Below are 23,256 nucleotides of genomic sequence, written 5' to 3'. Positions count from 1 at the left end.
AAACTGAATCCAGATGGCTAAGGAGGATAGTCATTGGAGAACTTTTGTGAATGGAGCATTGAACCTATGGGTTCGTAATATGTTTTCAGACACTGAATTATAAGAACAAAATGGATAAAAAGCTGTACATAATGCTGTATAACAGTGATGGCCAAATGGCGTCCCGCGCACAAAAGTATGATATGTTTCTTTTCTTATCTCAATGCTGAAGAGTGTAATTGGCCATCATAATGTACCTGAATCGAGACTTGAATGTCAACCGGGAAAATATTTTCCTTAGCGTTTTGGTTACCGGGCCCATCCTGAAAGACAAAGCGATTGCTACCTGGTCGAGTTTTAGAAAAATGCAGATTTCATACAGTTACATTCAAGTGTTCATAGCTCAAGGCTTATTTGGCGTAGACACATGAAAGAGGAAGCACGATGCACAAAATAGAAGAGCAATTCAAAAAGTGTATGACACACGCACATTCAGCGAGCCAACAGCTCAAGTGTGTGTGTGTGTGCATGTTGGGGAGGAGAGGAAGGGGAACGAAAATGGTTCCCAAGTCCATTCATATATTGTCCTGGCCCACAGTGCTGTAAAGTAATTAACACTAAATATTCAGAACTCGATAATAGTTTATTCGTTCAAGTATTTGGCTCAATAATTGTCTGAGAATTAATCTCACTGTGTATTGTCTGAATGGCCAAACACGACCTCAGGAATTAAAGTGTGCTGGTAGTCAGGAAGCATATAGTTACGTAATACATCGGCATGATAAGCTGGAAAGCTAGATACGATCCCCGCTCTAGTACTTATTTCACTCTGATTCGTTTAGAAACAAGTTCCGTGTAACAATATTCTGGAAAATACCACTTTTGTATTAAAACATTGTTAAAATTGCATTATTCTTTCTGAACTGGCGTTATGTTTTTATTGTATTTTGACAGGTACCAAGTATATTAATAAAAACATCTTATTTGTTGCAGACGAACATCAATGTCAACCACCAGAATCTGTCTGGGAATTCAGCATTACACATTGCATGTGCAGTTATGAGCCCTGAACTATGCGAGATACTTCTCAAGGCGAAGGTAGGTTCAAGTATTGCCACTTTCTATAGCAGTATAGAAATTAAGTAATAAAATTAATGTAATTTTGATTGTGATCGCATAACGGCTGAACCGATTGGTATAAAAACAGTCAGTCCTATTCCAAACTATTTCTTCTTCTTCTTCTTCTTCTTCTTCTTCTTCTTCTTCTACTACTACTACTACTACTACTACTGCTACTACCACCACCACTACTACTACCACCACCACCACGTCTTCTTCTTCTATTAAAATACGTATGGTTAGCAGAAGCTCAAAATTTATGCTAACAATAGAATATTCCATATCGCATCAATGAATTTATTATTACATATAAATAAATATTACCCGTTACATGTCATAAACTATTTTCTGTTGTTTCTAACATGTACTTTCAATGTAAACCACATAGTGCCAGCGTAATAATAACGAACTTAGAAAGAAAACTAGGATGCTATATCTTATGACATACTTAAAACTTCAAAGGAAGAGGAAATCACACAAAAGCTGTTAGACAATGGAAACTAGTTTGAGCTGATTTCTCACCATTCCATTTTGATTGAAAGAAGAGAGAAAGAGGGTTCCTATACATCTTTCAAATATTTCCCACAAACTTACTATTAGGCCCGTACGAGGAACGGGCATTCAGCTAGCAAAATTACATAGATGGATTCGATCCGATAATATTGCCGTTTACGTGATAAATTTTGAAGACATAACGTGGTTCGTATCATTTGAAATCAATCCCATAATCTGTACATTTGCCCACTTTCAAGTTGAATTTCACGCGAGATGCAGACAAATTCCAGATGGAAGGTTGCCTCCTCTAGGAGTGACGCCATAGTTTTCATATTTTCACATTCCTTTCGTGTCACGTTCATGTTCAGATCTGTCGTGTTCCCCCGATAAACTGAACCTTGAGATTTTTTTTTCTTTTTTTTTTTAACGTTCTGGGGACCTTCTGGTTATAGTGGGGTCGAAATCACTAGTCGGATTTGTACCGACAAACACCCTAACCGGAAATCGAATCCATAACCATGCGTACAGAAAATGCATGCGTTAGCCACGTAGGCACTGTTTATAAAATTGTCTACATTCAAAGTTAGTTGTTTGTAAAATTGTTGTCTGTATTCAAAGTTAGTTATTCCACCCAAGTCTTGGGTCCTGTCTACGCTATAGGCTAAAATCGTGCATAATTAAAATCTCTAATTGGTTACATTTAAAGAGTGGGCACAGTGGCTATACTAGTGGTGCGTGAGGTCCCTGGTTCGATCCCGGCAAGTAAGTTTATCGTCGACAACATCTTGTCCGTAAGTTTTCTCGAGATACTTCCGTTTCCGTCAGATTCTCATTCCGCTAATTCTTCCATTATCATTCACTTGCCTTAATCATCTGTCTCCCTTAGCCTAAAGGACATAATCATCTGTCTTCCTTAGTCTAAAGGACATACTCATCTGTCTCCCTTAGCCTAAAGGACATAATCATCTGTCTCTCTTAGCCTAAAAGACATAATCATCTGTCTCCCTTAGCCTAAAGGACATAATCATCTGTTTTCCTTAGTCTAAAGGACATAATCATCTGTCTCCCTTAGCCTAAAGGACATAATCGTGGGACGTTAAAATGTGATATTTCATTTTTTATTATTTAAAGCTTTTTTTAAATAAGTTTGCCCACCAACCAGTTATATAAGCAACTGATAGCGCAGGTAGTGACATCTGTAGCGTAACTGTTTATTATTAGGATTAGTGTGACCCACATACTGAAGCGTGTGTCGTTTCCTGTTAGGTACACTAAACGTAACATTTCACAATACATCTATGATATGCATATATTTTTCTCCATTAGTAGTACTGTTGTTGAAATAGCGCTTTGGTTCTCTACTTCCGCTCTACATTATATCTTGTAACTGTCAGTTTTTTTTAAAACGTTGTTTTCGTTCCGTAGGCTGATCCCACTTTAAGAAACCACACCCGTAGGCCGAAGTCCACGTTGGTTCAGGTGGTGAGAAGCGACGATGGAGAGCTTGTTCACATCAAGCAAGAGGAAGAGGAAGATACAGAGGAGGAAGGCAGCGGATCTTTAGAGCGGGATGAAGTCTTTGAAGGAGAAACACCTCTTGAATTAGCACAAAGCAGTCCAAAAGTAAGTTCAGGTTTTTATTTCAGTTACGAGGAGCATGCTGCTTCAATGGTGTTAGCAAAGGGGGTCATGATTTGTTTCGCCAGTGTTAGTTCTATTGAGTTTCGTTCTGGTTTACACTTATTACAATTTATTGTTTTCTTTAAACATAGTCTGCAGGGTATAAACTCATTTTAATTGACAGAATCGCCTGCTATCACAAAAATATTTTTAATCTTGTTATCAACTGCTTGCTTCATCACCCACCTCCTTTTTTTTCCTCGCTACTACAGACGATCACTTGACACTACAAAATATCTTAGTTTTTCTTTGCCAACATGACTTTTCATTAAAATCTGAGTGTTGTAAACTACAGGTGTTTCCATTATTTTGATCATAATCTGTATATAATGATGATAAAATGTAAAGAGCGTTATCTGGGTTAACGTGTTTTTCTCTTTTCTTTCAGTTGTATGCAATCTTGCAGAAGAGTATCCCTGCAAAAGAGAACGAAGTACCTGAAGACGTAGAAGTAAAGGAGGAGCGAAGTAGCCCTATGCTAGAAACAGGTACAAATCTAAAAAAGAAAAAAAATAATCATTTTCTGTGCAAAATAGTATTACGTAGATGGTTTCGTTCGAATAATGGAGCAGCGACTCTGACTAGCAATTTTTTCAGAAAGTTTGTCCTCACCGGACGAATGATTTAATGGTTCCTTAAACATAGGCTATAGTAGTTACCTCTGAAGTGGCCTTTTCAGTTCCCGTGGTTAAGTTTCCGATGAAAGTTGTCATGGTTGTGTGTGCGATTCGTGAAAAGTTAGGAGACAATATCACTTCGGCTTCTTCCAAAACATCATAGAATATACAATAAAACCTGTCAACTTGGCTACTTCTCTATGTTGGCCAACTGCTCATCTTGGCCTAGTTCGTCTTGAACCTGCATTTTCTCATAAGTCATTTGTTACTTATTACTATGTACGTTGGCCACCTGTCTATCATGGAAGTTGGCCGCATTGAAGCAGTGTTTGCTATTTGTTGATAATGATAAATTTACCTGCGATCTTGGCCGCGCAAAATATCGTTTTGTTATTTTTCTTAACTCTTTCGTATTCCCATATGAGAGGCAGATGTTCTGTATTTGTGACTGGACACAAAGAAACATGGATTCGCGCGATTTGTTCTTGGAGGTTAATGGCCAGAACACTACCCTCTTAAAGGGTTGGTGAAGGAAGATGTGAATAAGAAAAAACACGCACAGAAATTCAGGAAATGGTTGTACGTATTTGTTTAACCTGTCGATTCTGGTAAAATCATTAGCTATATCGTCTCCTTTCATCAGTGGGAGCTTTAGTAATTCCGGAGAATTTTCAAGGTTAAAGCTAACCATCTCAGTTGTCAACTATTGGAACCTGTATAATGTTTACTCCATAGGATGGTGATCCAGATAGAGCAAGCATTATATTTGATAGTCGTAAATAGGACGTTTGCTCGAGCGTTGACGATGAAACAAGTTATCCGAAGAAAGCTCCTTTCAACGCCAACTACACATAAGCAAAAATTCTACGTACAACTTTTAGAGACACAAAAGATTCAGCATCATATTTTCGAAAATTAACAAATTACACAAATAATAAGTAAAAAAATAGATTTTGCACCATGTACTCAAATAGACAGCCATGAGGCATGGGAGATGACATGCACAATCGCAGAAAATACTCATCAATCGATTTGGGAAATTTTAATTATATTGATACTTACATAGCTTTACACTAGGAAATAACCGTTAAGAGAGAAATAATAATGGATGTGTCCAAAAAATGTGAAAATTAACTCGATTCGATTAAGGGCAAGATATGATTACATAGTGTCTTGTTGCAGCAGGGTAGAATATGCTGTTATACAATCATCTCTTGGGCGCCAAGTAGTTTGTCTCCCGCTAAATCTCTTCAGCTCTCGCTGTTCGCGTGGGTTTCACGTGTTAAGTGACGTAAGAGTAGACAGAGCTGTGATTGGCTGAAGAAGTGTTGATCAAGGTCACTCCGCCCACATGCATCCGATGAGTGAGAACACACACACACTCACACATAGAAACGTCGTCTGCTAGTATATGCTAGTCCCTTTAAATTAAAAAGAGAGTTAAACTGCTTGAACTGCATATTGCCAAAATGATGAATAAATGAGTTTATGACACCTGACGGCTTGTCGAAAGGTAGCGGAGGTCTTGAGATATGAACTCCCTTCTCAAAACATCTTTTGCTGCAAGTAAACACTTGTAGCTCATTAACAAGAGGTAGTTAACTACAAATTTAGAAAGTGCGTATGTGCCAAAAACAATATATTAGAAAAAAACAAAAACGAATGAACCACCATGAATAAATTTATTATTAATAACTGTACTATGATTACTCTATATATATTATTTAAAAGTAGATATCGTACCATTGCTTATTACATGTTACAGTCAAGTAATACTAGAAATCCTATTATAAAAATACACCAATGACACTTATTTTCTGAAAGTTGGCCACTTTTCAATGGAACAGGTAGTGGCCAACATAGACAGGTTTCACTTTACTTTCGAAATACTTGAAATAACACTGTTATAAAGGACATTCTAAATTAAACATACATATATATATACACTTTTTTTTTCTAGTTTAACGTCCCACGATTTTGCCCTTGAAGATAAAGGAGACGGATGATAAATGAAAAGCTCCTTCGTGGCTAAGCGGTTAGCTTACGTGTCTTTGACGTGGGAGACCCGAGTTCGGTTCCCGGCGGGAGCTCATGTGGTTCGGATTCCACGTTAATCTATAGGTCCACATCTGATATAGCTCGCTGCTGAACGGAACCCTAAACTGAAAATCAAATAAAGTCAAATCAAATGCTTAATTAAAATGAATGATTGTACAATTAAAATCTCATCCTCTCCACCAGGAATCAAACACGAAATCACGTGCACCAAAGGCACACGTTCTAGCTACTAGATCAGCAGGGAAGGTAAGAGACATTCGAATAGATATCTCTATCACCAGGTGTTACTTTTCTATTAAGTATTTTTAAAGATACGTACAACGTCTATTTGAGATCATTTTTAGCTTCAGTGAATAATAATTTGCTTGTTTGAATGGTCATAATTTTATGAAATCTTCTGCAGTACATTCAGTATGTTGTTCGCGGTATTTCAGATGGATAGAACGAATAAAAATAGAATTTATGGATGCTACTAAAAGGAGGAAATTCTTACTGTAAGACGAAATTAGTGGTCCCGAGGCAGTGGTCCATACAAACTTCCGAGTATACAGCAGTAATTGCAAATAACACTCTTACCTTTATTCTACCACTGATACTACTACCACCACTAGTAATACTACATATACTACGATTACTGATACTATTATTAGTATTAGTACTACTACTAGGGTAGGTGGGTAGATATTCCCCATAGACGAACTCAATTACCAACTTGACTTTCACCATTTTGACCAAAATTGCTGATAATGTATCAGATAGTTCTTAAGATTTCCAGTCTCTCGGATGGACGTACAGATAGTAAATATTGATTTTTTTCAAACTGAACTTCTTAAAGTGGAGGTACTGGCACATACGTAATTGCTGTTTTAGAAACTTCATATGATGCAGTTAACACGTAAATTCCAAAATCTCAGAAACAAACGATTCCAGCAAGTTACGGAGATTAGAAGCGTTTGGTTGAGAAAGTTCAGGGGGTTTACAGCAGTTTCGTGCCGTGGAAATTACGACCGGGACGAGAGTATACGACGGCGCCCTAGTACATATGAGTGAGGTCAACAGACCAGCCCCGAAGCGCCACTATGGTTGGCGCGAAGAGTAAAAAATTTTTCAAAAATAAACCCTGCTTTTGAACACTTTTTATTACTTTTTTCTTATCATTTTATAGTGTATATGTGCATATGCATTTTCCTAACATGAGTAACATTTTCTCCCTTTTTTTCTTTTCTTTTTCCTCCGTAATTTTTCGCCCCCTTACTTCGGCGCCCAGGGCTGTCGCCCCTTTCCTCCCAAGGCACGGCACTGGTTTAGAGAGAGGGGGACTAAAAGAATTATGCGTCGCTCAACTCTTAGAGACTTGCCAACTCCAAAGGTTGAGCTCTCGTTCGTTTCGGAAATCTTAAATACTCTTTCTAGCTTTTCCGTTTACCAGATCATAACAACTAGATACGTTTTGTGTTACCTAGAAATGAATCTAGTACAAGTTATTTTTATAATCAAAATTATTCTAATTTCAATTTGCATAAGAAAAAAAAATGGATATTCACTTGTGAGTTTTAGTATCAATTTGTTCCATAATATGAAGCTGGAATGGCTCAGTGGTAGAGTGTTCACCTCTAGTGCATGGGGTACTTGGTGGTAGACAGACACCGTGTGCGTGGGTTTTCTCGAGGTTCTCCCGTTTCCTCCTACTTTCTTCATTCCACAATTTCATTCATTCCTCATCATCACCGTCTCCTATATTCTAGGCGGCATAAGCGTGGGACGTAAAACTGAAAGATTTCATTTCATTTTTTCATCTCTCATTATCACCGTCTCCTATATTCTAGGCGGCATAAGCGTGGGACGTAAAACTGAAAGATTTCATTTCATTTTTTCATCTCTCATTATCACCGTCTCCTATATTCTAGGCGGCATAAGCGTGGGACGTAAAACTGAAAGATTTCATTTCATTTTTTCATCTCTCATTATCACCGTCTCCTATATTCTAGGCGGCATAAGCGTGGGACGTAAAACTGAAAGATTTCATTTCATTTTTTCATCTCTCATTATCACCGTCTCCTATATTCTAGGCGGCATAGGCGTGGGACGTAAAACTGAAAGATTTCATTTCCTTTAATGTCGTTGATGTATCTGAACGAAGCTAAAAATCAATATTATTACTTTTTGGTACTAATTATTATTAATACTTCTTCTTTCTAATTTTTGGTAGGTCTGTTTGACGCCGAGACGCTTGACAAGCTGGCAGCAGTGTTAGATCCGCCGTCAAGGAGTTGGGAGTACCTGGCTGATTTATTAGATTGCAGGTTCTTGGTTCATATGCTTACTACATCAGCAAGCCCTACAAAGAGCCTTTTTGGATATATTGATGTAAGTAGCACTCTCGTCTCTCCTTTACTTATATAATATGGGTTGAACTTCATACTTAAGCACAGGGCGACAGTAAGAAAGATAGTGTATAGTTATGATATTCACTTTGGATTATATACACGATGTTTCAAAACAACACCGACCGCGTTCGAGAGGTGATTCCTGATACTATAGACAAACTATAGACCAACCTAGGTGCACAAGTGCTTCCTTTCGGGATTATAAGCTGCCGAAAACATGAAAAAATGAACTTTAAAGGTCCATAGATCTAAAGCTATGGAACCTTCCGTAATTGGGTTGTCGGTGTTGTTTTGAAACTCCCTGTATAACTGAGAAATATGACAATATCTGAAGAATGCAATAACTATATTTCAACAATAACTTTGTTATAGTTTCTGCAATTTATCATTACCTCTTTATGAAGGTACATTCTAGGAATAAAATTTTTCTTCAGAGATAAAAGCTTTTTGTCAAACAGCAAATACAAGTATACTATAGAACGAACTACTTACCTAATGTTAACTTAAGATTTATATATTTGGTCTAGGAATTAATTCGTGCGGTTGGTACGCACACATTGAAGCTGTAGTACAAACACAAAATACATAAATACCTTAAGAAAAATATTGTCCATCGCTAGCCACCACTTTCGCCCATCTGTCAGGCAATGTACGGATTCCGTGGCAAAAGAAGTCCTCATCCTTGGAAGCGATCCAGTCAGAGACCCATGTTTCGATATCTTCTGAAGAAGTAAACCGCTGTCCAATCAAATCGTTGTTCATGCAATCGAACAAGTAGTAGTCCGAAGGAGCAACGTCTGGTGAATACGGCGGGTGGGGTAAAACTTCCCATCCGACATTTTCTAAATAGGTTTTGACCGGTTTTGCGACATGTGGGCGAACGTTATCATGTTGAACAATAAGTTTATCATGTCTGTTCTCCCATTCTGGTCGTGTTCTGGCCAGAGCTTGCTTCAAACGCATTAATTGTCGTCGATAACGTTCTCCATTCATAGTTTCACCCGGTTGCAGCAGCTCATAGTACACCACACCTTTCATATCCCACCATATGCACAGCATAACCTTTGCACAGTGAATATCTCGTTTTGGTTGTGATGGACCTGGTTCACCTGGTTTTACCCAGGCCTTTTTTCGTTTAGGGTTCTCGTAATGGATCCACTTCTCATCACCCGTAATAATTCGATGCAGAAACCCCTTTCTGCTCTGTCGTTGAAGCAGCAATTCGCAAATGGTTTTTCGTCTTTCAACGTCTCTGTCTTTCAATTCATGTGGAACCCAATGTGACATCTTTTGAATCATTCCCATGGCTTTCAAGCGTTTGGAGACTGTTGTTTGATCAACGCCTAATGCTGCTGCAAGTTGTTCCTGCGTTTGACACGAATCCTGCTCGAGCAATGCTGTCAATTCTTCGTCTTGAAATTTTTTTGGCTGTCCAGCTCGCTCTTGGTCTGCCAAGCCGAAATCACCACTTCTGAACCGTGCAAACCACTTCTGACACGTTTGCTCAGCTAGAGCATGGTCACCATACACTTCCACCAAAATACGATGACTTTCAGTCGCACTTTTCTGCATGTTAAAGTAATGCAGCAGGACACCCCGCAAAAACACTTTATCAGGCACAAATTGCGCCATGTTCACTTAACTACAAACTGGTGTTGTTGACGCTTTAATCCACTGCCCTATACTACGAACGATACGCGATGACAGGGGTTTGCAATACATGTGTGGATACACGGAACTGTGGGACGCTCCGTTCGTTGCGCCATCTCTTGTCCACCCGCACGAATTAATTCCTAGACCAAATATAAATAAATCAAGTATGGACTGTAATTTCATATGAAGGTGAGAAATGTAAAGTTGTATCTTTTTTAGATGGCACCACGTCAGGTTATTACAGATTTCAAATCCACATGTAAAAGGAAAACACATAACATCATACTTGTCATGCACTGTTCCAAACTAAAAATCGCTACAGTAGTGGCCCTGCGTAGCGAAGAAGCTAACGCTTTTCCCTTTGGTGTGAGCGGTCGTGGATTCGATTCACAATGGGTACACGTGGTCGAAAAAGTGTGACAGCTTTTTCAGGCCCGCCATGCTGAATGAAGTTTTTCTTGGGTTTACCTAATTCACATCAGGCAAATGCCGGGATGGTACACTCATGTCCAAAATTATTGTCGCATATCTATAAAATGTTCTTGCAGGGATATAATTTGATAACAAATTCGCCCGTTATTTCTTATAATGTTAATATGTGTATAATCGGCAAAGACATGTATGTGGCAAATTTTATGTCAAAAGCACAGTAAATAGGAACAATAAAACGAAAATAAAACTTTCTTGTCCATTTAGCAACATTTTGTTTTACTCATTCTAATTTTCGTGTTTATAATCCTTTTCCTATGAAATTTACCACAAATATACATTTCCCGATTATACACATAGTATCAGTATTAAAAGTACCCTGCAAAATCATTATCAAATTATATTCTTACAAGAAGACAGTTATAGACATGCGACAATAATTTTGGACATGAGTGTACATAACCTAAAGGTCCCAGGCCGCTTAACTTCCTTCCTTTCCAATTCCCTGGGCAGTGTGATCGCCGAGGGACTTCATCTCTCATATGTGTGACGGGCTAACATACCTGAGATGCCGAAAGCCTAGAAATCTAATTCCTAATCCTAATCGTAACGCTGCAGTATCATCAACATCGAAAAACAACCAAATTTTGGAGAGTTCTACAACAGTAATAACACAGGTGAGATGGACAGGGAAATGCATATCCAAAGTACAGTGTGTCTATAAAAGAACTCCGGGGTTTTGAGGCAAAATATTTTAATTAAGTAAAAAACGTACATACATGTGTTATACATGATTGGAAAGCTTACATTTTCAATTTTTTTTTAACAATTTAATAAAGTTCAATATGAGCTCCGTGAGTGGCACGGCACACATCGTAACGGTACTCTGTCTCTTGCCATGTCCTGGCCAGCATGTCTGGGGGGACGGTTGCCACGCAATTGACTATCCACACGGCACGGTACTGATTCACTGACTACCGCAGCCGCTACGTCGTTTCAAGGTCAACGCTCCGCAGCGCTGCCACCTGTTGATAAAAACATTTCCAATTAGTATGACTAAAACTTTTTGAGCTAGTTGTTTCAGAGAAATTAACTAAATTTTGCTCTCTTTTATCGTTAATAAGATATGAATTTTTAAAACCCCGGAGTTCTTTTATAAACACCCTGTACTATAATGTCGAATACTATGATCATCATATTATGTATTTGGAACAAGTAGAAACAAAGTTATAATGAACTGAAAATTTTGACTTTATTTAAAAAATGTCCTTCGATAAATAACCACATCTAGTTATGTAGATGGTTTTGAATAAACATAAAGATAATGATGCCGTTTACACCAATTTGATATCTCAAACTGTTCGAAAGATATGAAAAGATTGATAAAATTGATATATTGCTTAAAATTGCGTATTTGTGGAAATTTTCTACTTCGGTAACATTACAGCAATTCTGTTTGGTTAGTGTAATTATAATAAGTTCTCGGAATAACAAAAATTTAATCAGTGTTGCAAACCTTACAGTTTTTATCACATCTCCAGAACGATTTGAGATATGAAATTGCTGTAAACGGCATTGTGATCTTCACATCTACTGAAAACACTCTATGTAAATGGACGAGGTACTTATCTAAGCAGTTTTCTAAAATAAATGCTTTTGAAAGAAAAGTAAGTTTTTCAGTCCATTCTAACTTTTTGTTTCTACTTGTTCGAAATCCATCATATCATGATCATAGTATTGGACACTAAAGTACTTGGGATGTGCATTGCCCCGTCTGTCTCATTTGTGTAATTAATGCTATAAAGGCCACCAAAATTTTGATGTTTGTAATATTGTACTGTCTTTAATTTGCAACACTGCATGATAAGTGTCATGTTTTAATTTTACATGTAGATTTGAAATATGAAGAACGTGACATAGTACTATTTGAAAACATACAAATTTGTGTTGGGTTACCAGTAATGTTAATCTTGTAATACCAGAAAGTATGCCATAAATATATATATGTATACAGGGTGTTACAAAAAATTTGTCTCAATATTTTGGAAACATATTCCTACATCAAAATAAGAAAAAAAAAAGTTCATATAGACCTGTGCCCAAAAGGTGATAGTTTCGGAGTTATAGGGTGCCGAAAACGTGAAACAAGTGAACTTTTGAAGTTCATAGCTTCACTACTATAGGATCTATCGTAGTCGAGTCAAGACATCACTGAGGAACTGGTATGTGAACTATCCAAATATCCTTGTTCAAGAATGCTCCAGTACTTGCACACCAATTTTTAGAGGTAGGTGCGGGATGATCAAGTACTTCAAAACACCTTTCTAAAAACGATTGTGCAGGTACAGGAGGTTCTGAAAGATGGATATTTTGATAGTTGACATACTAGTTCCTCAGTAATGTCTTGACCCGACTACGATCGGTCCTATAGTAGTGGAACTATGGACCTTTAAATTTAAAAAAAAAATACATTTTCGGCGCCCTATAATTACGAAACTATGCACTTCCGACCACATGTCCATATGAACTTTTTTTCTTATTTTGATGTGAAGAATCTCTTCCCAAATTATTATGACAGATTTTTGTAAACCCCTATATATATAAAATCAGCAAGCTTATATTTACATATGCATGAATTTGTACCTATTTACTTTGTTTACGTAATATCATTAATATCTTTTCAGGTTCATGAGCAAATCTCTGTAACTAGCGTGAGGAGCCTTTTGGAGGCGTTGGATGAACATGAGGCTGTGGGCATTATAGACGAAATGCTAGCGAAAAGGCTGGCCAGTGTGAAAGACTCTGTGTGAAAATGGAGGAACAGAGACACCTGTCAGTGCCTTCAGGAACAGTCCACGCAGCATTGTTAATATTACACAAATGTAAATATGCCATAAATTATGCTAAAATATTACTTGTTTGTAGAATTAGGTTTGTTTTAAAAGTAAACAATCAGGGAGCAAAAATGGCAAGCATTTTATATAAGGCTTTAAAGAGAAATAAATTGTGTGTATATACATATGTAACATTGAAATGGATCACAATGATGAAAGACACTGTATCTAACGGTTCAGTTTTTATTCTTATACAACCAAGTAGATATTTTATACAGTTCTGCTTACAATGTCGGTGAGAACTTTGTTATGTAATGTCTCTCTGTCTTATCTCTAAGCTTTAATTATATTCCCATGGTCTGTGCAAGAATAACTACCAAAAGTATAGACCAACTTAGGTGCACAAATACTTCCTTTCGGTGTAATAGGCTGCCGAAAACATGAAAAAATGAACTTTAAAGGTCCATAGCTCCAAAACTATGGAACCTACCGTAGGAACTAATATGTGCGCCATCCAAAAAATGCATGTTTCAGAATCCTGCAGTACTGATACAACAATTTTTATAGAGGGAGTTTGGCTACGGGCATATTCATTTGAAGTACTCACTAAATCCTCTATAAAAATTGTTGCAAAAGTACCAAGGATTCTAATACATGGATATTGTGATAGGGTACATACTAATTTCTTAGTAAAGTCTTGACCCAACTACGGTAGGCCGTATAGTTTTGGAGCTATGGACCCTTTAAAGTTCATTTCTTTCATGTTTTCGGCAGCCTATAACTCCGAAAAGAGGCAATTATGCACCCAAATTGGTCCATACGTTTTGCCTTACCTTGATGTCAGGAATCACCTCCCAAATGTTGTCGGTATTGTTTTGAAACACCCAGTATAATTTTCCGATATGAAACTTGACCTTATTCGTGAGTCAAAAGTACTGTGTAATGTTGAATTAAATCAGAAATAACGCTAAGAACTTACCAAATTGTTTTGTAGTATTGGAAAAATCTCGAGTTAATACCATTGTGCTAAGGAGGCTCAAATAAAGTGCTTGTATTTGTAATGCACTTAAGTTCGATTCTAATTCGGTTAAATATTGAAAAAGTCTTACATATGGTTATTGCCCTTATGGCGAATCGGCTTTTCGGATGCACTAGTTTTTACGGTACTATATTTCTGCAACTTGGATGCAGAGGTTAAATATCTGACTGTAGAGAGGATTGTTACGGGAATGGCTTAACAGAGCTTATGAATAGTCGGTTGAAATGTACAAACTTCCTCAGAAATGCGCGGCCATCCACTTCTGTCTGAAATTGCATGTACTGTTATCCCCAAGCAAAAGTAAAACTTCTTGGGTTGTTTTTTCAGTCCAAGACACCAAACTATCATCTTAAATATTGTCACATCTTCGGGAAAACTTTATGACTGTATATTGTCACTTACTTTTAATACAATGGCTTATCATAAAATATATTATGAAAGCCGAAATTCAGAATTGACTACCACAGTATGGCAGCAGTCGTAGACACTGTAGAACATAAAGTAATTATGCGTAAACCTCTTTGTCTCCCATCCAATGATAAATATATTTGATCTCATAGAATGTTGTAATCTCCTTTTTGAATATCTCCACTATCAAATACATCAAAATCGTAACTACTTCACAAGCACAAATAATAATATTTTATGGTCCAGTCATTCATATGTCTATTTTCTGCATCTATAAGCAACTGTTTGCACAAGTAAGCATGTTACTTACATGTTAAATATTTTCCGCCTACGTGTTACTAACACACATTGTTGTAGAGAAATAAGTAAGCCAGGTTGCTTACAAGATTGCACGTGATGCAATACTATTACTTTCACGTGCTGCCTCTCAGAGCTCAACTCTGGTGGTCACCTCCATTCTGGTATTAATTGATAGATGAAACAAAAGTTATTCGCAGATATTAGTAATATCTCATTCAAGTAAGTCATGTCGGCTAGCTTGTTTTGTTAACAGTGTGCGAGATGAACTCCCTGTATGACTAGTCCAGCCTCATTATTTGTTTTTTTAAATTAATTATTATTTGTTTGAATATTCAAATATGGGATAGTTCTAATTTTACCAGCATAGATTGAATATTCACTAAATAATCAAGTCCCAGGATACATCTGTGCGGAAATACCTTAGTGGAAAATGCTGTATTCCACAAAAATGTTAAAAAAAAAAAAACAAAAAAAAAAAAAAAAACGAATTGTATATGAATTCGTAATATGTAATACAGAATGATAATACAATGTAATTTAATGGATCTGGAAACCGCTCACGTTTCTATTATAATGATTGTTTTGTAATTCCGTTTATTTGTGTAATGAATATGAGATCTCAAATTATCTATTATTGTTGCTCAAAAACAGAGAACGTTCCAGTACGCAAGATACATTTCTTTCTGTATGTAATGAACGTAGATACTAATAAAGTGTAATGTGAATTAACATAATTTTCATGAAATTAACATATAAATAGAGTATATGATGTGTAAGGCTTGATAAGAATGTCTTTATACAGCTTGTCAACAGTGGTGGTGGCACTTGAGGTCACATTAGTAAAAATTGCAATCCACCCCTTGCTTCAGATCAAGGGGTGGGTGAAAACTAATGCTCTAATTCTTGTTATCATTAGGACATTAGGTGAGGTTTGTTTCTTTAGCATGTAGTGGGGCCGCAGTGGCTCAATGGTAAAGCGTTCACATCTGGTGCATGGAGTCTTTGGTTCAATCCTAGCTCGCGTCAAGTGAACTTTGTTGTAGATAAACACCATGTGCGTGGGTTTTCTCGGGGTTCTCTCGTTTTCTCCCACTTTCTTCATTCCACTATTTTCTTAATTTCTCATCATTACCGTCTCCTTTAGCTTAGCCGCCATAACTGTGGGACGTAAAACTTTTAAAAAGATTTCCTTTAGCATGTAATTTTTACTGTTGTGACTTCTGTTGAGAGCAATCATTGATTTGGGTCAGTTTTATGTATACAATAATCTCAAAATTTTCAATCACAGTATCTTAGTGTGTAAGTAAAATTAAAACATTATTTGTGGAAAAATTCTTCTTTTTAATTTTTTTTATTTCCTTATGAAAACGGAAGATAACTTCCCGAAGTAAATAGGAACAAGTTAAGGTAATAATCAACTTATAAATCAACTTTTAATTTGCCACGTTAAGTGTATGTGCCTCATCTCTAACTGCTGTTTTTGTACGTACTTACTAATGTTGTAAAAAAACATCACTGCAATATTCGATATTTGAATAGATGGCTCGAAATATTTCAATTTTAATGGTATTTGTACTACTAGTTTTCCAAGAATCTTAATGAATCGAAAATTCATACGACATTGAGCACTTGGTATTTCTGGATATATATAATTTTATACCTTTCAGGTCTTCGCCTATAGATACGAATTGCACTATATTTCAACGTCGCAGATAAAGAACCAGAGAGTAGATCTACTATTCCAACAAGTAGTTACATCGATTATTTCCTAATATCGGTTAAAGTCGATACACGTTGATACTAGCACCACTTATTCGCTTGATGAATTCGTAGAGCAATAGTAATGGTTCCAAGTTAATATGCGATGTTGCCACATAGTGAAACTTCTTATTCCCTATAGCGGCTGAAGAAGGCCCCGGAGGATATACCAGTATGTAATATTTTTTTGGGGGGGGAGGGGAGGCCTGCAGAATAGCACTCCGTTGTCTGTAGGCGCTATTTTTAGAACACCCGATATATATATATATATATATATATATATATAATCATACAAATTATCAATTTGACAAACCTTGCTGTTATCAAATTTGGAAAATCACTAGTTGTTGAGAAAATTTCTTCAGAAAGAACAGAATTCTCGGGTATAAAAGCAGAATGCATTCCAGTGTTACTTCTTTCCCTATTTAGAGGAACACTAGTATATGTGCTAAATATGTGTTTCAAAAATATTTAATATTTAGTGCCACTTCCACTGTTACGTTCTTCAAGAAATACAGGGCAGCGGTGGCTCAGTGGTAGAGCGTTTGCCTCAATTTCGATCCCAGCTCGCGCCAAAAGAGCTTTGTGGTGGACAAAACACCGTGTGCGTGAGTCTTCTCGAGGTTCTCCCACTTTTTCATTCGACCATTTCATTTATTTATCATGACCATTGTTTCCTCTAGCCTAGCCGGGATAACTGTGGAACGTAAAGCGTAAGATTTCATTTCAAGAAATACACACACATTGTGTAAATTGTTTTCAACGTAGACGAACGAGAAAATGAAAAGAAAGATCTTAATTTCTTTTAAAATGCAAATTATTTTAGTTTAACGTCCCACGATTATGTCTTTTAGGCTAAAAGACAGATGATTCATAAAAATGAATGATCGTGAAGTTTTCTTCTTTTTGCTCTCTCATCGGGAATCGAACCCTGGACCACCAAAGGCGAACGCGCTAGCCATTAGATTGGCGAGGAGGGCAAAAATTTATTGATTGTCTTAGAAAAGAAAAGCATTCTTTCGTAAGTCTTGAGACCGCAAGTATATCGTAGCAATCTAATGCTAAGTCAGAGGTATGTTAAAATTACAACATAATCGAGGTTAGATGGATTGTAAACATTTATTGGAAGTTACGTCGAAAATAAACATTTCTGGACGAAAAAAAAAACGTTAATGTATTAGTTTCAAATTGTATTTTAGTTCCTGTGATTTTGTAATTTTGTTTACCTATTTGTTGAAAGCTTTGTGATAAGAAATAATGTTTCCACTGTGCTTAAATTTTGTTTATTTCTTCTACGTCAGTGGTCGCCAAACTTACGAAGCCCGTGAGCTACCATACCGTTTTTAACCCGTAAGTACTCGCGTCCTTTCTTGTGACAGTAGTACTCGCGCGGGGGTCCAATAGACCCCCAAATTGATATTAGTTTTTTTTACAATAAAAAATATATATTTTTAATAATTAAGGCAATGTAACATAACTCTATACATAGTAAGACTATTCATGGCTTTGGATTGATTGTTTTAACAAAAGAGACACTGACCAAAGCTTAAAACCTACTTTATTTTAAATTATAATTTGTAACTGTTTCGGATATCTAGCATATCCTTCTTCAGACACTGTATTTTCATTAATTTCGATAGTGTCTGAAGAAGGATATGCTAGATATCCGAAACAGTTATAAATTATAATTTAAAATAAAGTGGGTTTTAAGCTTTGGTCAATGTCTCTTTTGTTAAAACTCTATACATGTTTTTAAAAGTATTTGCTGCAATTAGATTTTTTGTACTCGTTTTGAGACATTTTAAAATATTTTTTTCATGAGGACTTCTGGCTAGCAACACAAAATTTATCTGTTTGGGGTCTGTGAACAATCCGCGCGAGTACTTAGGGTTAAATACTACTGAGAGCTACCAACGAAACAAACTACCAAAACCTTACCAAAAAGAAAAAATATATTTACATTTGTTTCTTGCCTTTGCCTATAAACTTACAATTCTAGTAAATATAAAATCAAACTATGTAAGTTAACAAATGACTAATATACAGACGACAAACTCAACCCCACGCGTATACAATCAACTGTGAGGTAAGGCTGACAATGGCAATTGCGCGGGAGAAACAAACAGTTGTCGTCAGCGCCCCCTGTCGTTAGCAACAGCTCAGTGGAGAAATCAAGGTTACCCAACCGGAACGTTAACACGATCTACGAAAATGTCCCCGCGAGCTACTAGTAGCTCGCGTTCGACGGTTTGGCGATCACTGATCTACGTAATAGTAATATATTTTGCTATGATATTTATTTAAATACGGTATGTAGATCAACATGTATTACTAACTGAATTCTATATGTATATAAATAGAAAATTATAATAAATTGTACAGAATAAATTTAACAAAGAAATGTTACTATTAGAGGAAAAGTAGTTACTAAGACGTTGTAGAAAGATGGAGACAAAACTATTGTTGTGAATAGCACTTGTACATTGTTGAATGATGATATTAAGGTCACTGAAGTAGGATAGTCCACAGGCAAATGAGGTGAAGGGAAGTGTATTAGCCTTACACATTAATTTTGATTTGTACATTACAACCTTTTTTTTTTGTGGCTACTGTATTCATAGTCACATCTTCTAAAGGATATGATAAAAAATACATTTATGTTTCTTGTATTCGTATGTTCGTTCTAGTTTTAAATGGCTTACAGGTTTGTTTTTAACCTTTTGACGCCGAAACTATGGAACAGACCACAAGAATAGCATTGCTTCACTTGCGCCTGAAAGTCGAGAGAAAAATTCCATGAAAATCAGATAAAGTGATATAAATATTACTGATTAATAATGGTAAATAAGCCACGTTCTCGAAATGAAGTTCTAGAGTTACCCAAATACAAATGTATGCATATATATACAGGGTGTTTCAAAACACCACCGACAACGTTTGGGAGATGATTCGTAATACCAAGATAAGACAAAAAGTATAGACCAACTTGGATGCAGAAATCTGTTATTTCGGGGTTATAGGCAACCGAAAACGTCTGTACAGGTAGTTGGTGAGTACTTCAAATTATATGCCTGTGGCCAAACTCTCTCTTAAAAATGTTGTGTGAATACCGCAGGATTCTGAAACGTATTTTTGGTTAGCGCACATACTAGTTCCTAAGTGACGTCTTGACCCGAGTACGGAAGGTCCCATAGTATTGGAGCTATGGAGTTCATTTTATCATATATTCGGCAGCCTATAATTCCGAAATGATAAATTTCTGCACCCAGGTTGGTCTATACTTTTTCTCTTATCTTGGTGCCAGGAATCATCTCCCAAACGTTGTCGGTGTTGTTTTGAAACACCCTGTGTAACAGAGTTTTAAAGTCCGAATAGTGTTTGTTTTTAGTTCAGTAATGAAACTTATTTCCTTGCATCTTCTGGAAAAGAAAAGGTTTTCGAATTAGAAACGTACTTATCCGATGTCTGCAGTTATGTTCTGTAGCTTCTGTCAATGAAAATAACTCCGGCTGATTAGAAATATATTTTAAGTTTTTTTAAGAAATAGTTTTCAATACTAACTTCAGATATAATTCTGTCTTGTCCTGAACATAATTTAAGCATCCGATTAACAGGCCAGTGATCAATATCTAATGTGTATGTGTCTGTATGTATTTTTAAAATACTATTTTTCCCATATATGGCTGTTCATACCATTCATTCCATGTAAAAAAATGTATTCTAAAAAAATCTTTTAAAAATATATTTTTTATTTGTACACGGAATGTGTGTAATTATTTATTTTTAGTTATCATCAGAAGGCAACATACGCATAATCAATACAAATGCGAAAGATATCGTAATACAGAATAAATTTTGATACTGTATAACAGCAGAAGAATATCACCAAATTATAAAGTTTGCGTATAGTGTCGTTTCCGTGTATTTAATTATTTAGGTGGTCTTCGGTATATGAGTTCATCAGAACCAAGGACCGCAAATTAAATCTGGATAAAGGTAACCTGGACAAGCACTGGGACTACATTTAAATTACAGCAAAAATAATAATAATAATATGTTATACCTTCTGGTACTGCACCAAAATTTCCGCAACATTGAAATTGGTACATTATACAAACACCCATCTAGTTAACAAAAATATCAATGAATATGGAAACACTTTCGTTTCAAAAAAAAGGCAAATGGCAGACACCTTTGCTCAACGTAAATTGTTTTGTACACAGTTTTCCAATTCTCAAAAAATGGAAAAACGAAAAGGCATACCGGTACTAATCTATTCATTTTTATCTAAAGTGTAGAAGTCGTCCTTTTTCACAAACAAGGAGAAAACCGTGAATTTAGAAACGTGTCAATTTGCGAAATATTGTAGAAAAATGATACTCCTTGTCGCACCGCACAAGTAAACAGCTGATATACAGTTTCGTATTTTATAAAGCCACCTGTTGTAACACAATTTGAACAGGGGTGCCCACAAGGGGGGGCTATGACGCAAACTGCGTCATTGAAATATTTGGGGGGAGTTAAAATCTATATAAATATGTTTGATGAGGGGGGGGTAAAATTAATCGAAAAGGAGATTTTTTCGTGGAAGAACACCTACGGATAGACAATTGGGGGGACGGGTGCGTAATAGACATAAGGGGGGGTGGGCACCACTGAATTTGAATGCCACCGGATGTTAAGAAAAGTTTGAAGGTAATAGTTACCGGTATTGTATTACTCTTAAACAGCATGAATCATAAAGTAGTGGTGGCCACCATAGGTGGCGCCACAGTCGGTGCAGGGGGTGCAGCTGCACTCACATTCGATTTACAGATTTCCTACAATAATCCTTTGTATTTTATATATTTATTGTTTTCTGTTTGGATATATTAGAGTGACTTGTTAAGTCTCATAATTTACTCATATTATACGGAGGATTATTTTTGAGATCTTAAGGCCCAATAGTGCAGAGCGATCTGGCAACAATGTTAGAATGTGCTGACAGAGTACCCTTGTACATTTAAAAATTCTGATAAATTCATAACTCACATACACGCGTATCCATGTATGAAGTTTCTTTTAATATGTACACTCATGTCCAAAATTATTGTCGCATGTCTATAAGTATGTTTTTGTAGGAATATAATTTGATAACGAATTCACTCGGTATTTCTTATAATGTTAGTATGTTTATAACAAACAAGGGCATGTATGTGGCAAATTTCATGTCAAAAGAGCAGTAAATAATAACAATGAAACAAAAATAAAACTTTCTTGTCTATATAGCAACATTTTGTTTTATTCATTCTAATTTTCGTATTTATAGTTATATTCCTATGAAATTTACCACAAGTATACATTTCACGATTCTACACATAGTAACAGTATTAAAAGTACCCTGCAAAATCATTATCAAATTAGATTCTTACAAGAACACAGTTATAGATATGCGACAATCATTTTGGACATGAGTGTACATTCATGTCCAAAATTATTGTCGCATGTCTATAAATATGTTCTTCTAGGAATATAATTTGATAACGAATTCGCTCGGTATTTCTTACAATGTTAGTACGTGTATAATCGGCAAAGACATGTATGTGGCAAATTTCATGTCAAAAGAGCAGTAAATAAGAACAATAAAACGAAAATACAGCTTTCTTCTCCATTTAGCAACATTTTGTTTTACTCATTCTAATTTTCGTATTTATAATTCTTTTCCTATGAAATTTATCACAAATATATATTTTCCGATTATACACATAGTATCAGTATTAAAAGTACCCTGCAAAATCATTATCAAATTATATTCTTACAAGACGACAGTTATAGATATGCGACAATCATTTTGGACATGAGTGTACATAGAAATTTTTTATTGCGTACCATGTTAATATTTTTTTTACTATATCTCATTACTTCCCAGCCTGCACCCACATTACCAAAATCCTGGCGCCGCCTATGGTGGCCACCGGTTATTACATCTAGTGAAAAATTTGAAGCTCATATTGATTTTACCAGTTTCGTATTACGCTGAATCATCATCAGTTTGGAGGCTGCCGGATGGATGGATAATCGTATTACACCACTTCGTTCTGCTGAAAAAAGGCATCCTCATTATTCAAATAGGGTTCATTTGAAAATAAAACTTCTTGCACGCCCGCACTGATAGAATTTATTTTCCAGTGTGTTGGGAATAAATTTACAACTTGGAAGAAACTTTTAGAAATACTGTAATTCTGTGTACGTTAGCGAAAACTACATTCAAATTAAGTGAACTTTGTGGTGGACAAACACCGTGTGCGTGGGGTTTCTCGGGTTTTTCCCGTTTCCTCCCACTTTCTTCATTCCACCATTTCATTCATTACTCATCATCACCGTCTCCTTTAGCCTAACCGGCATAATCGTGGGAAGTAAAACTCAAAAATTTCATTTCATTTTACATTCAAATTAAGTTATTGCAAAGTTAATAATAATAATTAAAAAAAAAAACCTGAAGGAAAGCATTTCTGCATTCA

General features: G+C 36.1%; 1 protein-coding gene across 4 annotated transcripts in view; it reads left to right on the top strand.

Moving 5' to 3' along the window:
- Positions 1-19,852, top strand: part of LOC145665300 (nuclear factor NF-kappa-B p100 subunit-like) — a 441,938-nt gene extending 422,086 nt beyond the window's left edge. For all 4 annotated transcript variants that reach the window (XM_081732596.1, XM_081732599.1, XM_081732606.1 and 1 more), the window contains 5 exons: positions 973-1,077; positions 3,019-3,216; positions 3,662-3,761; positions 8,158-8,315; positions 13,102-19,852. In XM_081732596.1, coding sequence (XP_081588722.1) covers positions 973-1,077; positions 3,019-3,216; positions 3,662-3,761; positions 8,158-8,315; positions 13,102-13,227 — 687 coding nt within the window. In that variant the 3' untranslated portion in view covers positions 13,228-19,852. The remainder of the gene's footprint in view (positions 1-972; positions 1,078-3,018; positions 3,217-3,661; positions 3,762-8,157; positions 8,316-13,101) is intronic.
- The last annotated feature ends 3,404 nt before the right edge of the window (positions 19,853-23,256 follow it).

The sequence above is a fragment of the Thermobia domestica genome, chromosome 1 (genome assembly GCF_964235325.1).
Source record: "Thermobia domestica chromosome 1, izTheDome1.hap1.1, whole genome shotgun sequence".
Classification (NCBI taxonomy): domain Eukaryota; kingdom Metazoa; phylum Arthropoda; class Insecta; order Zygentoma; family Lepismatidae; genus Thermobia; species Thermobia domestica.
Note: the sequence above shows the minus strand (reverse complement) of the source record. Positions and strands in the feature narration are given on the sequence as shown.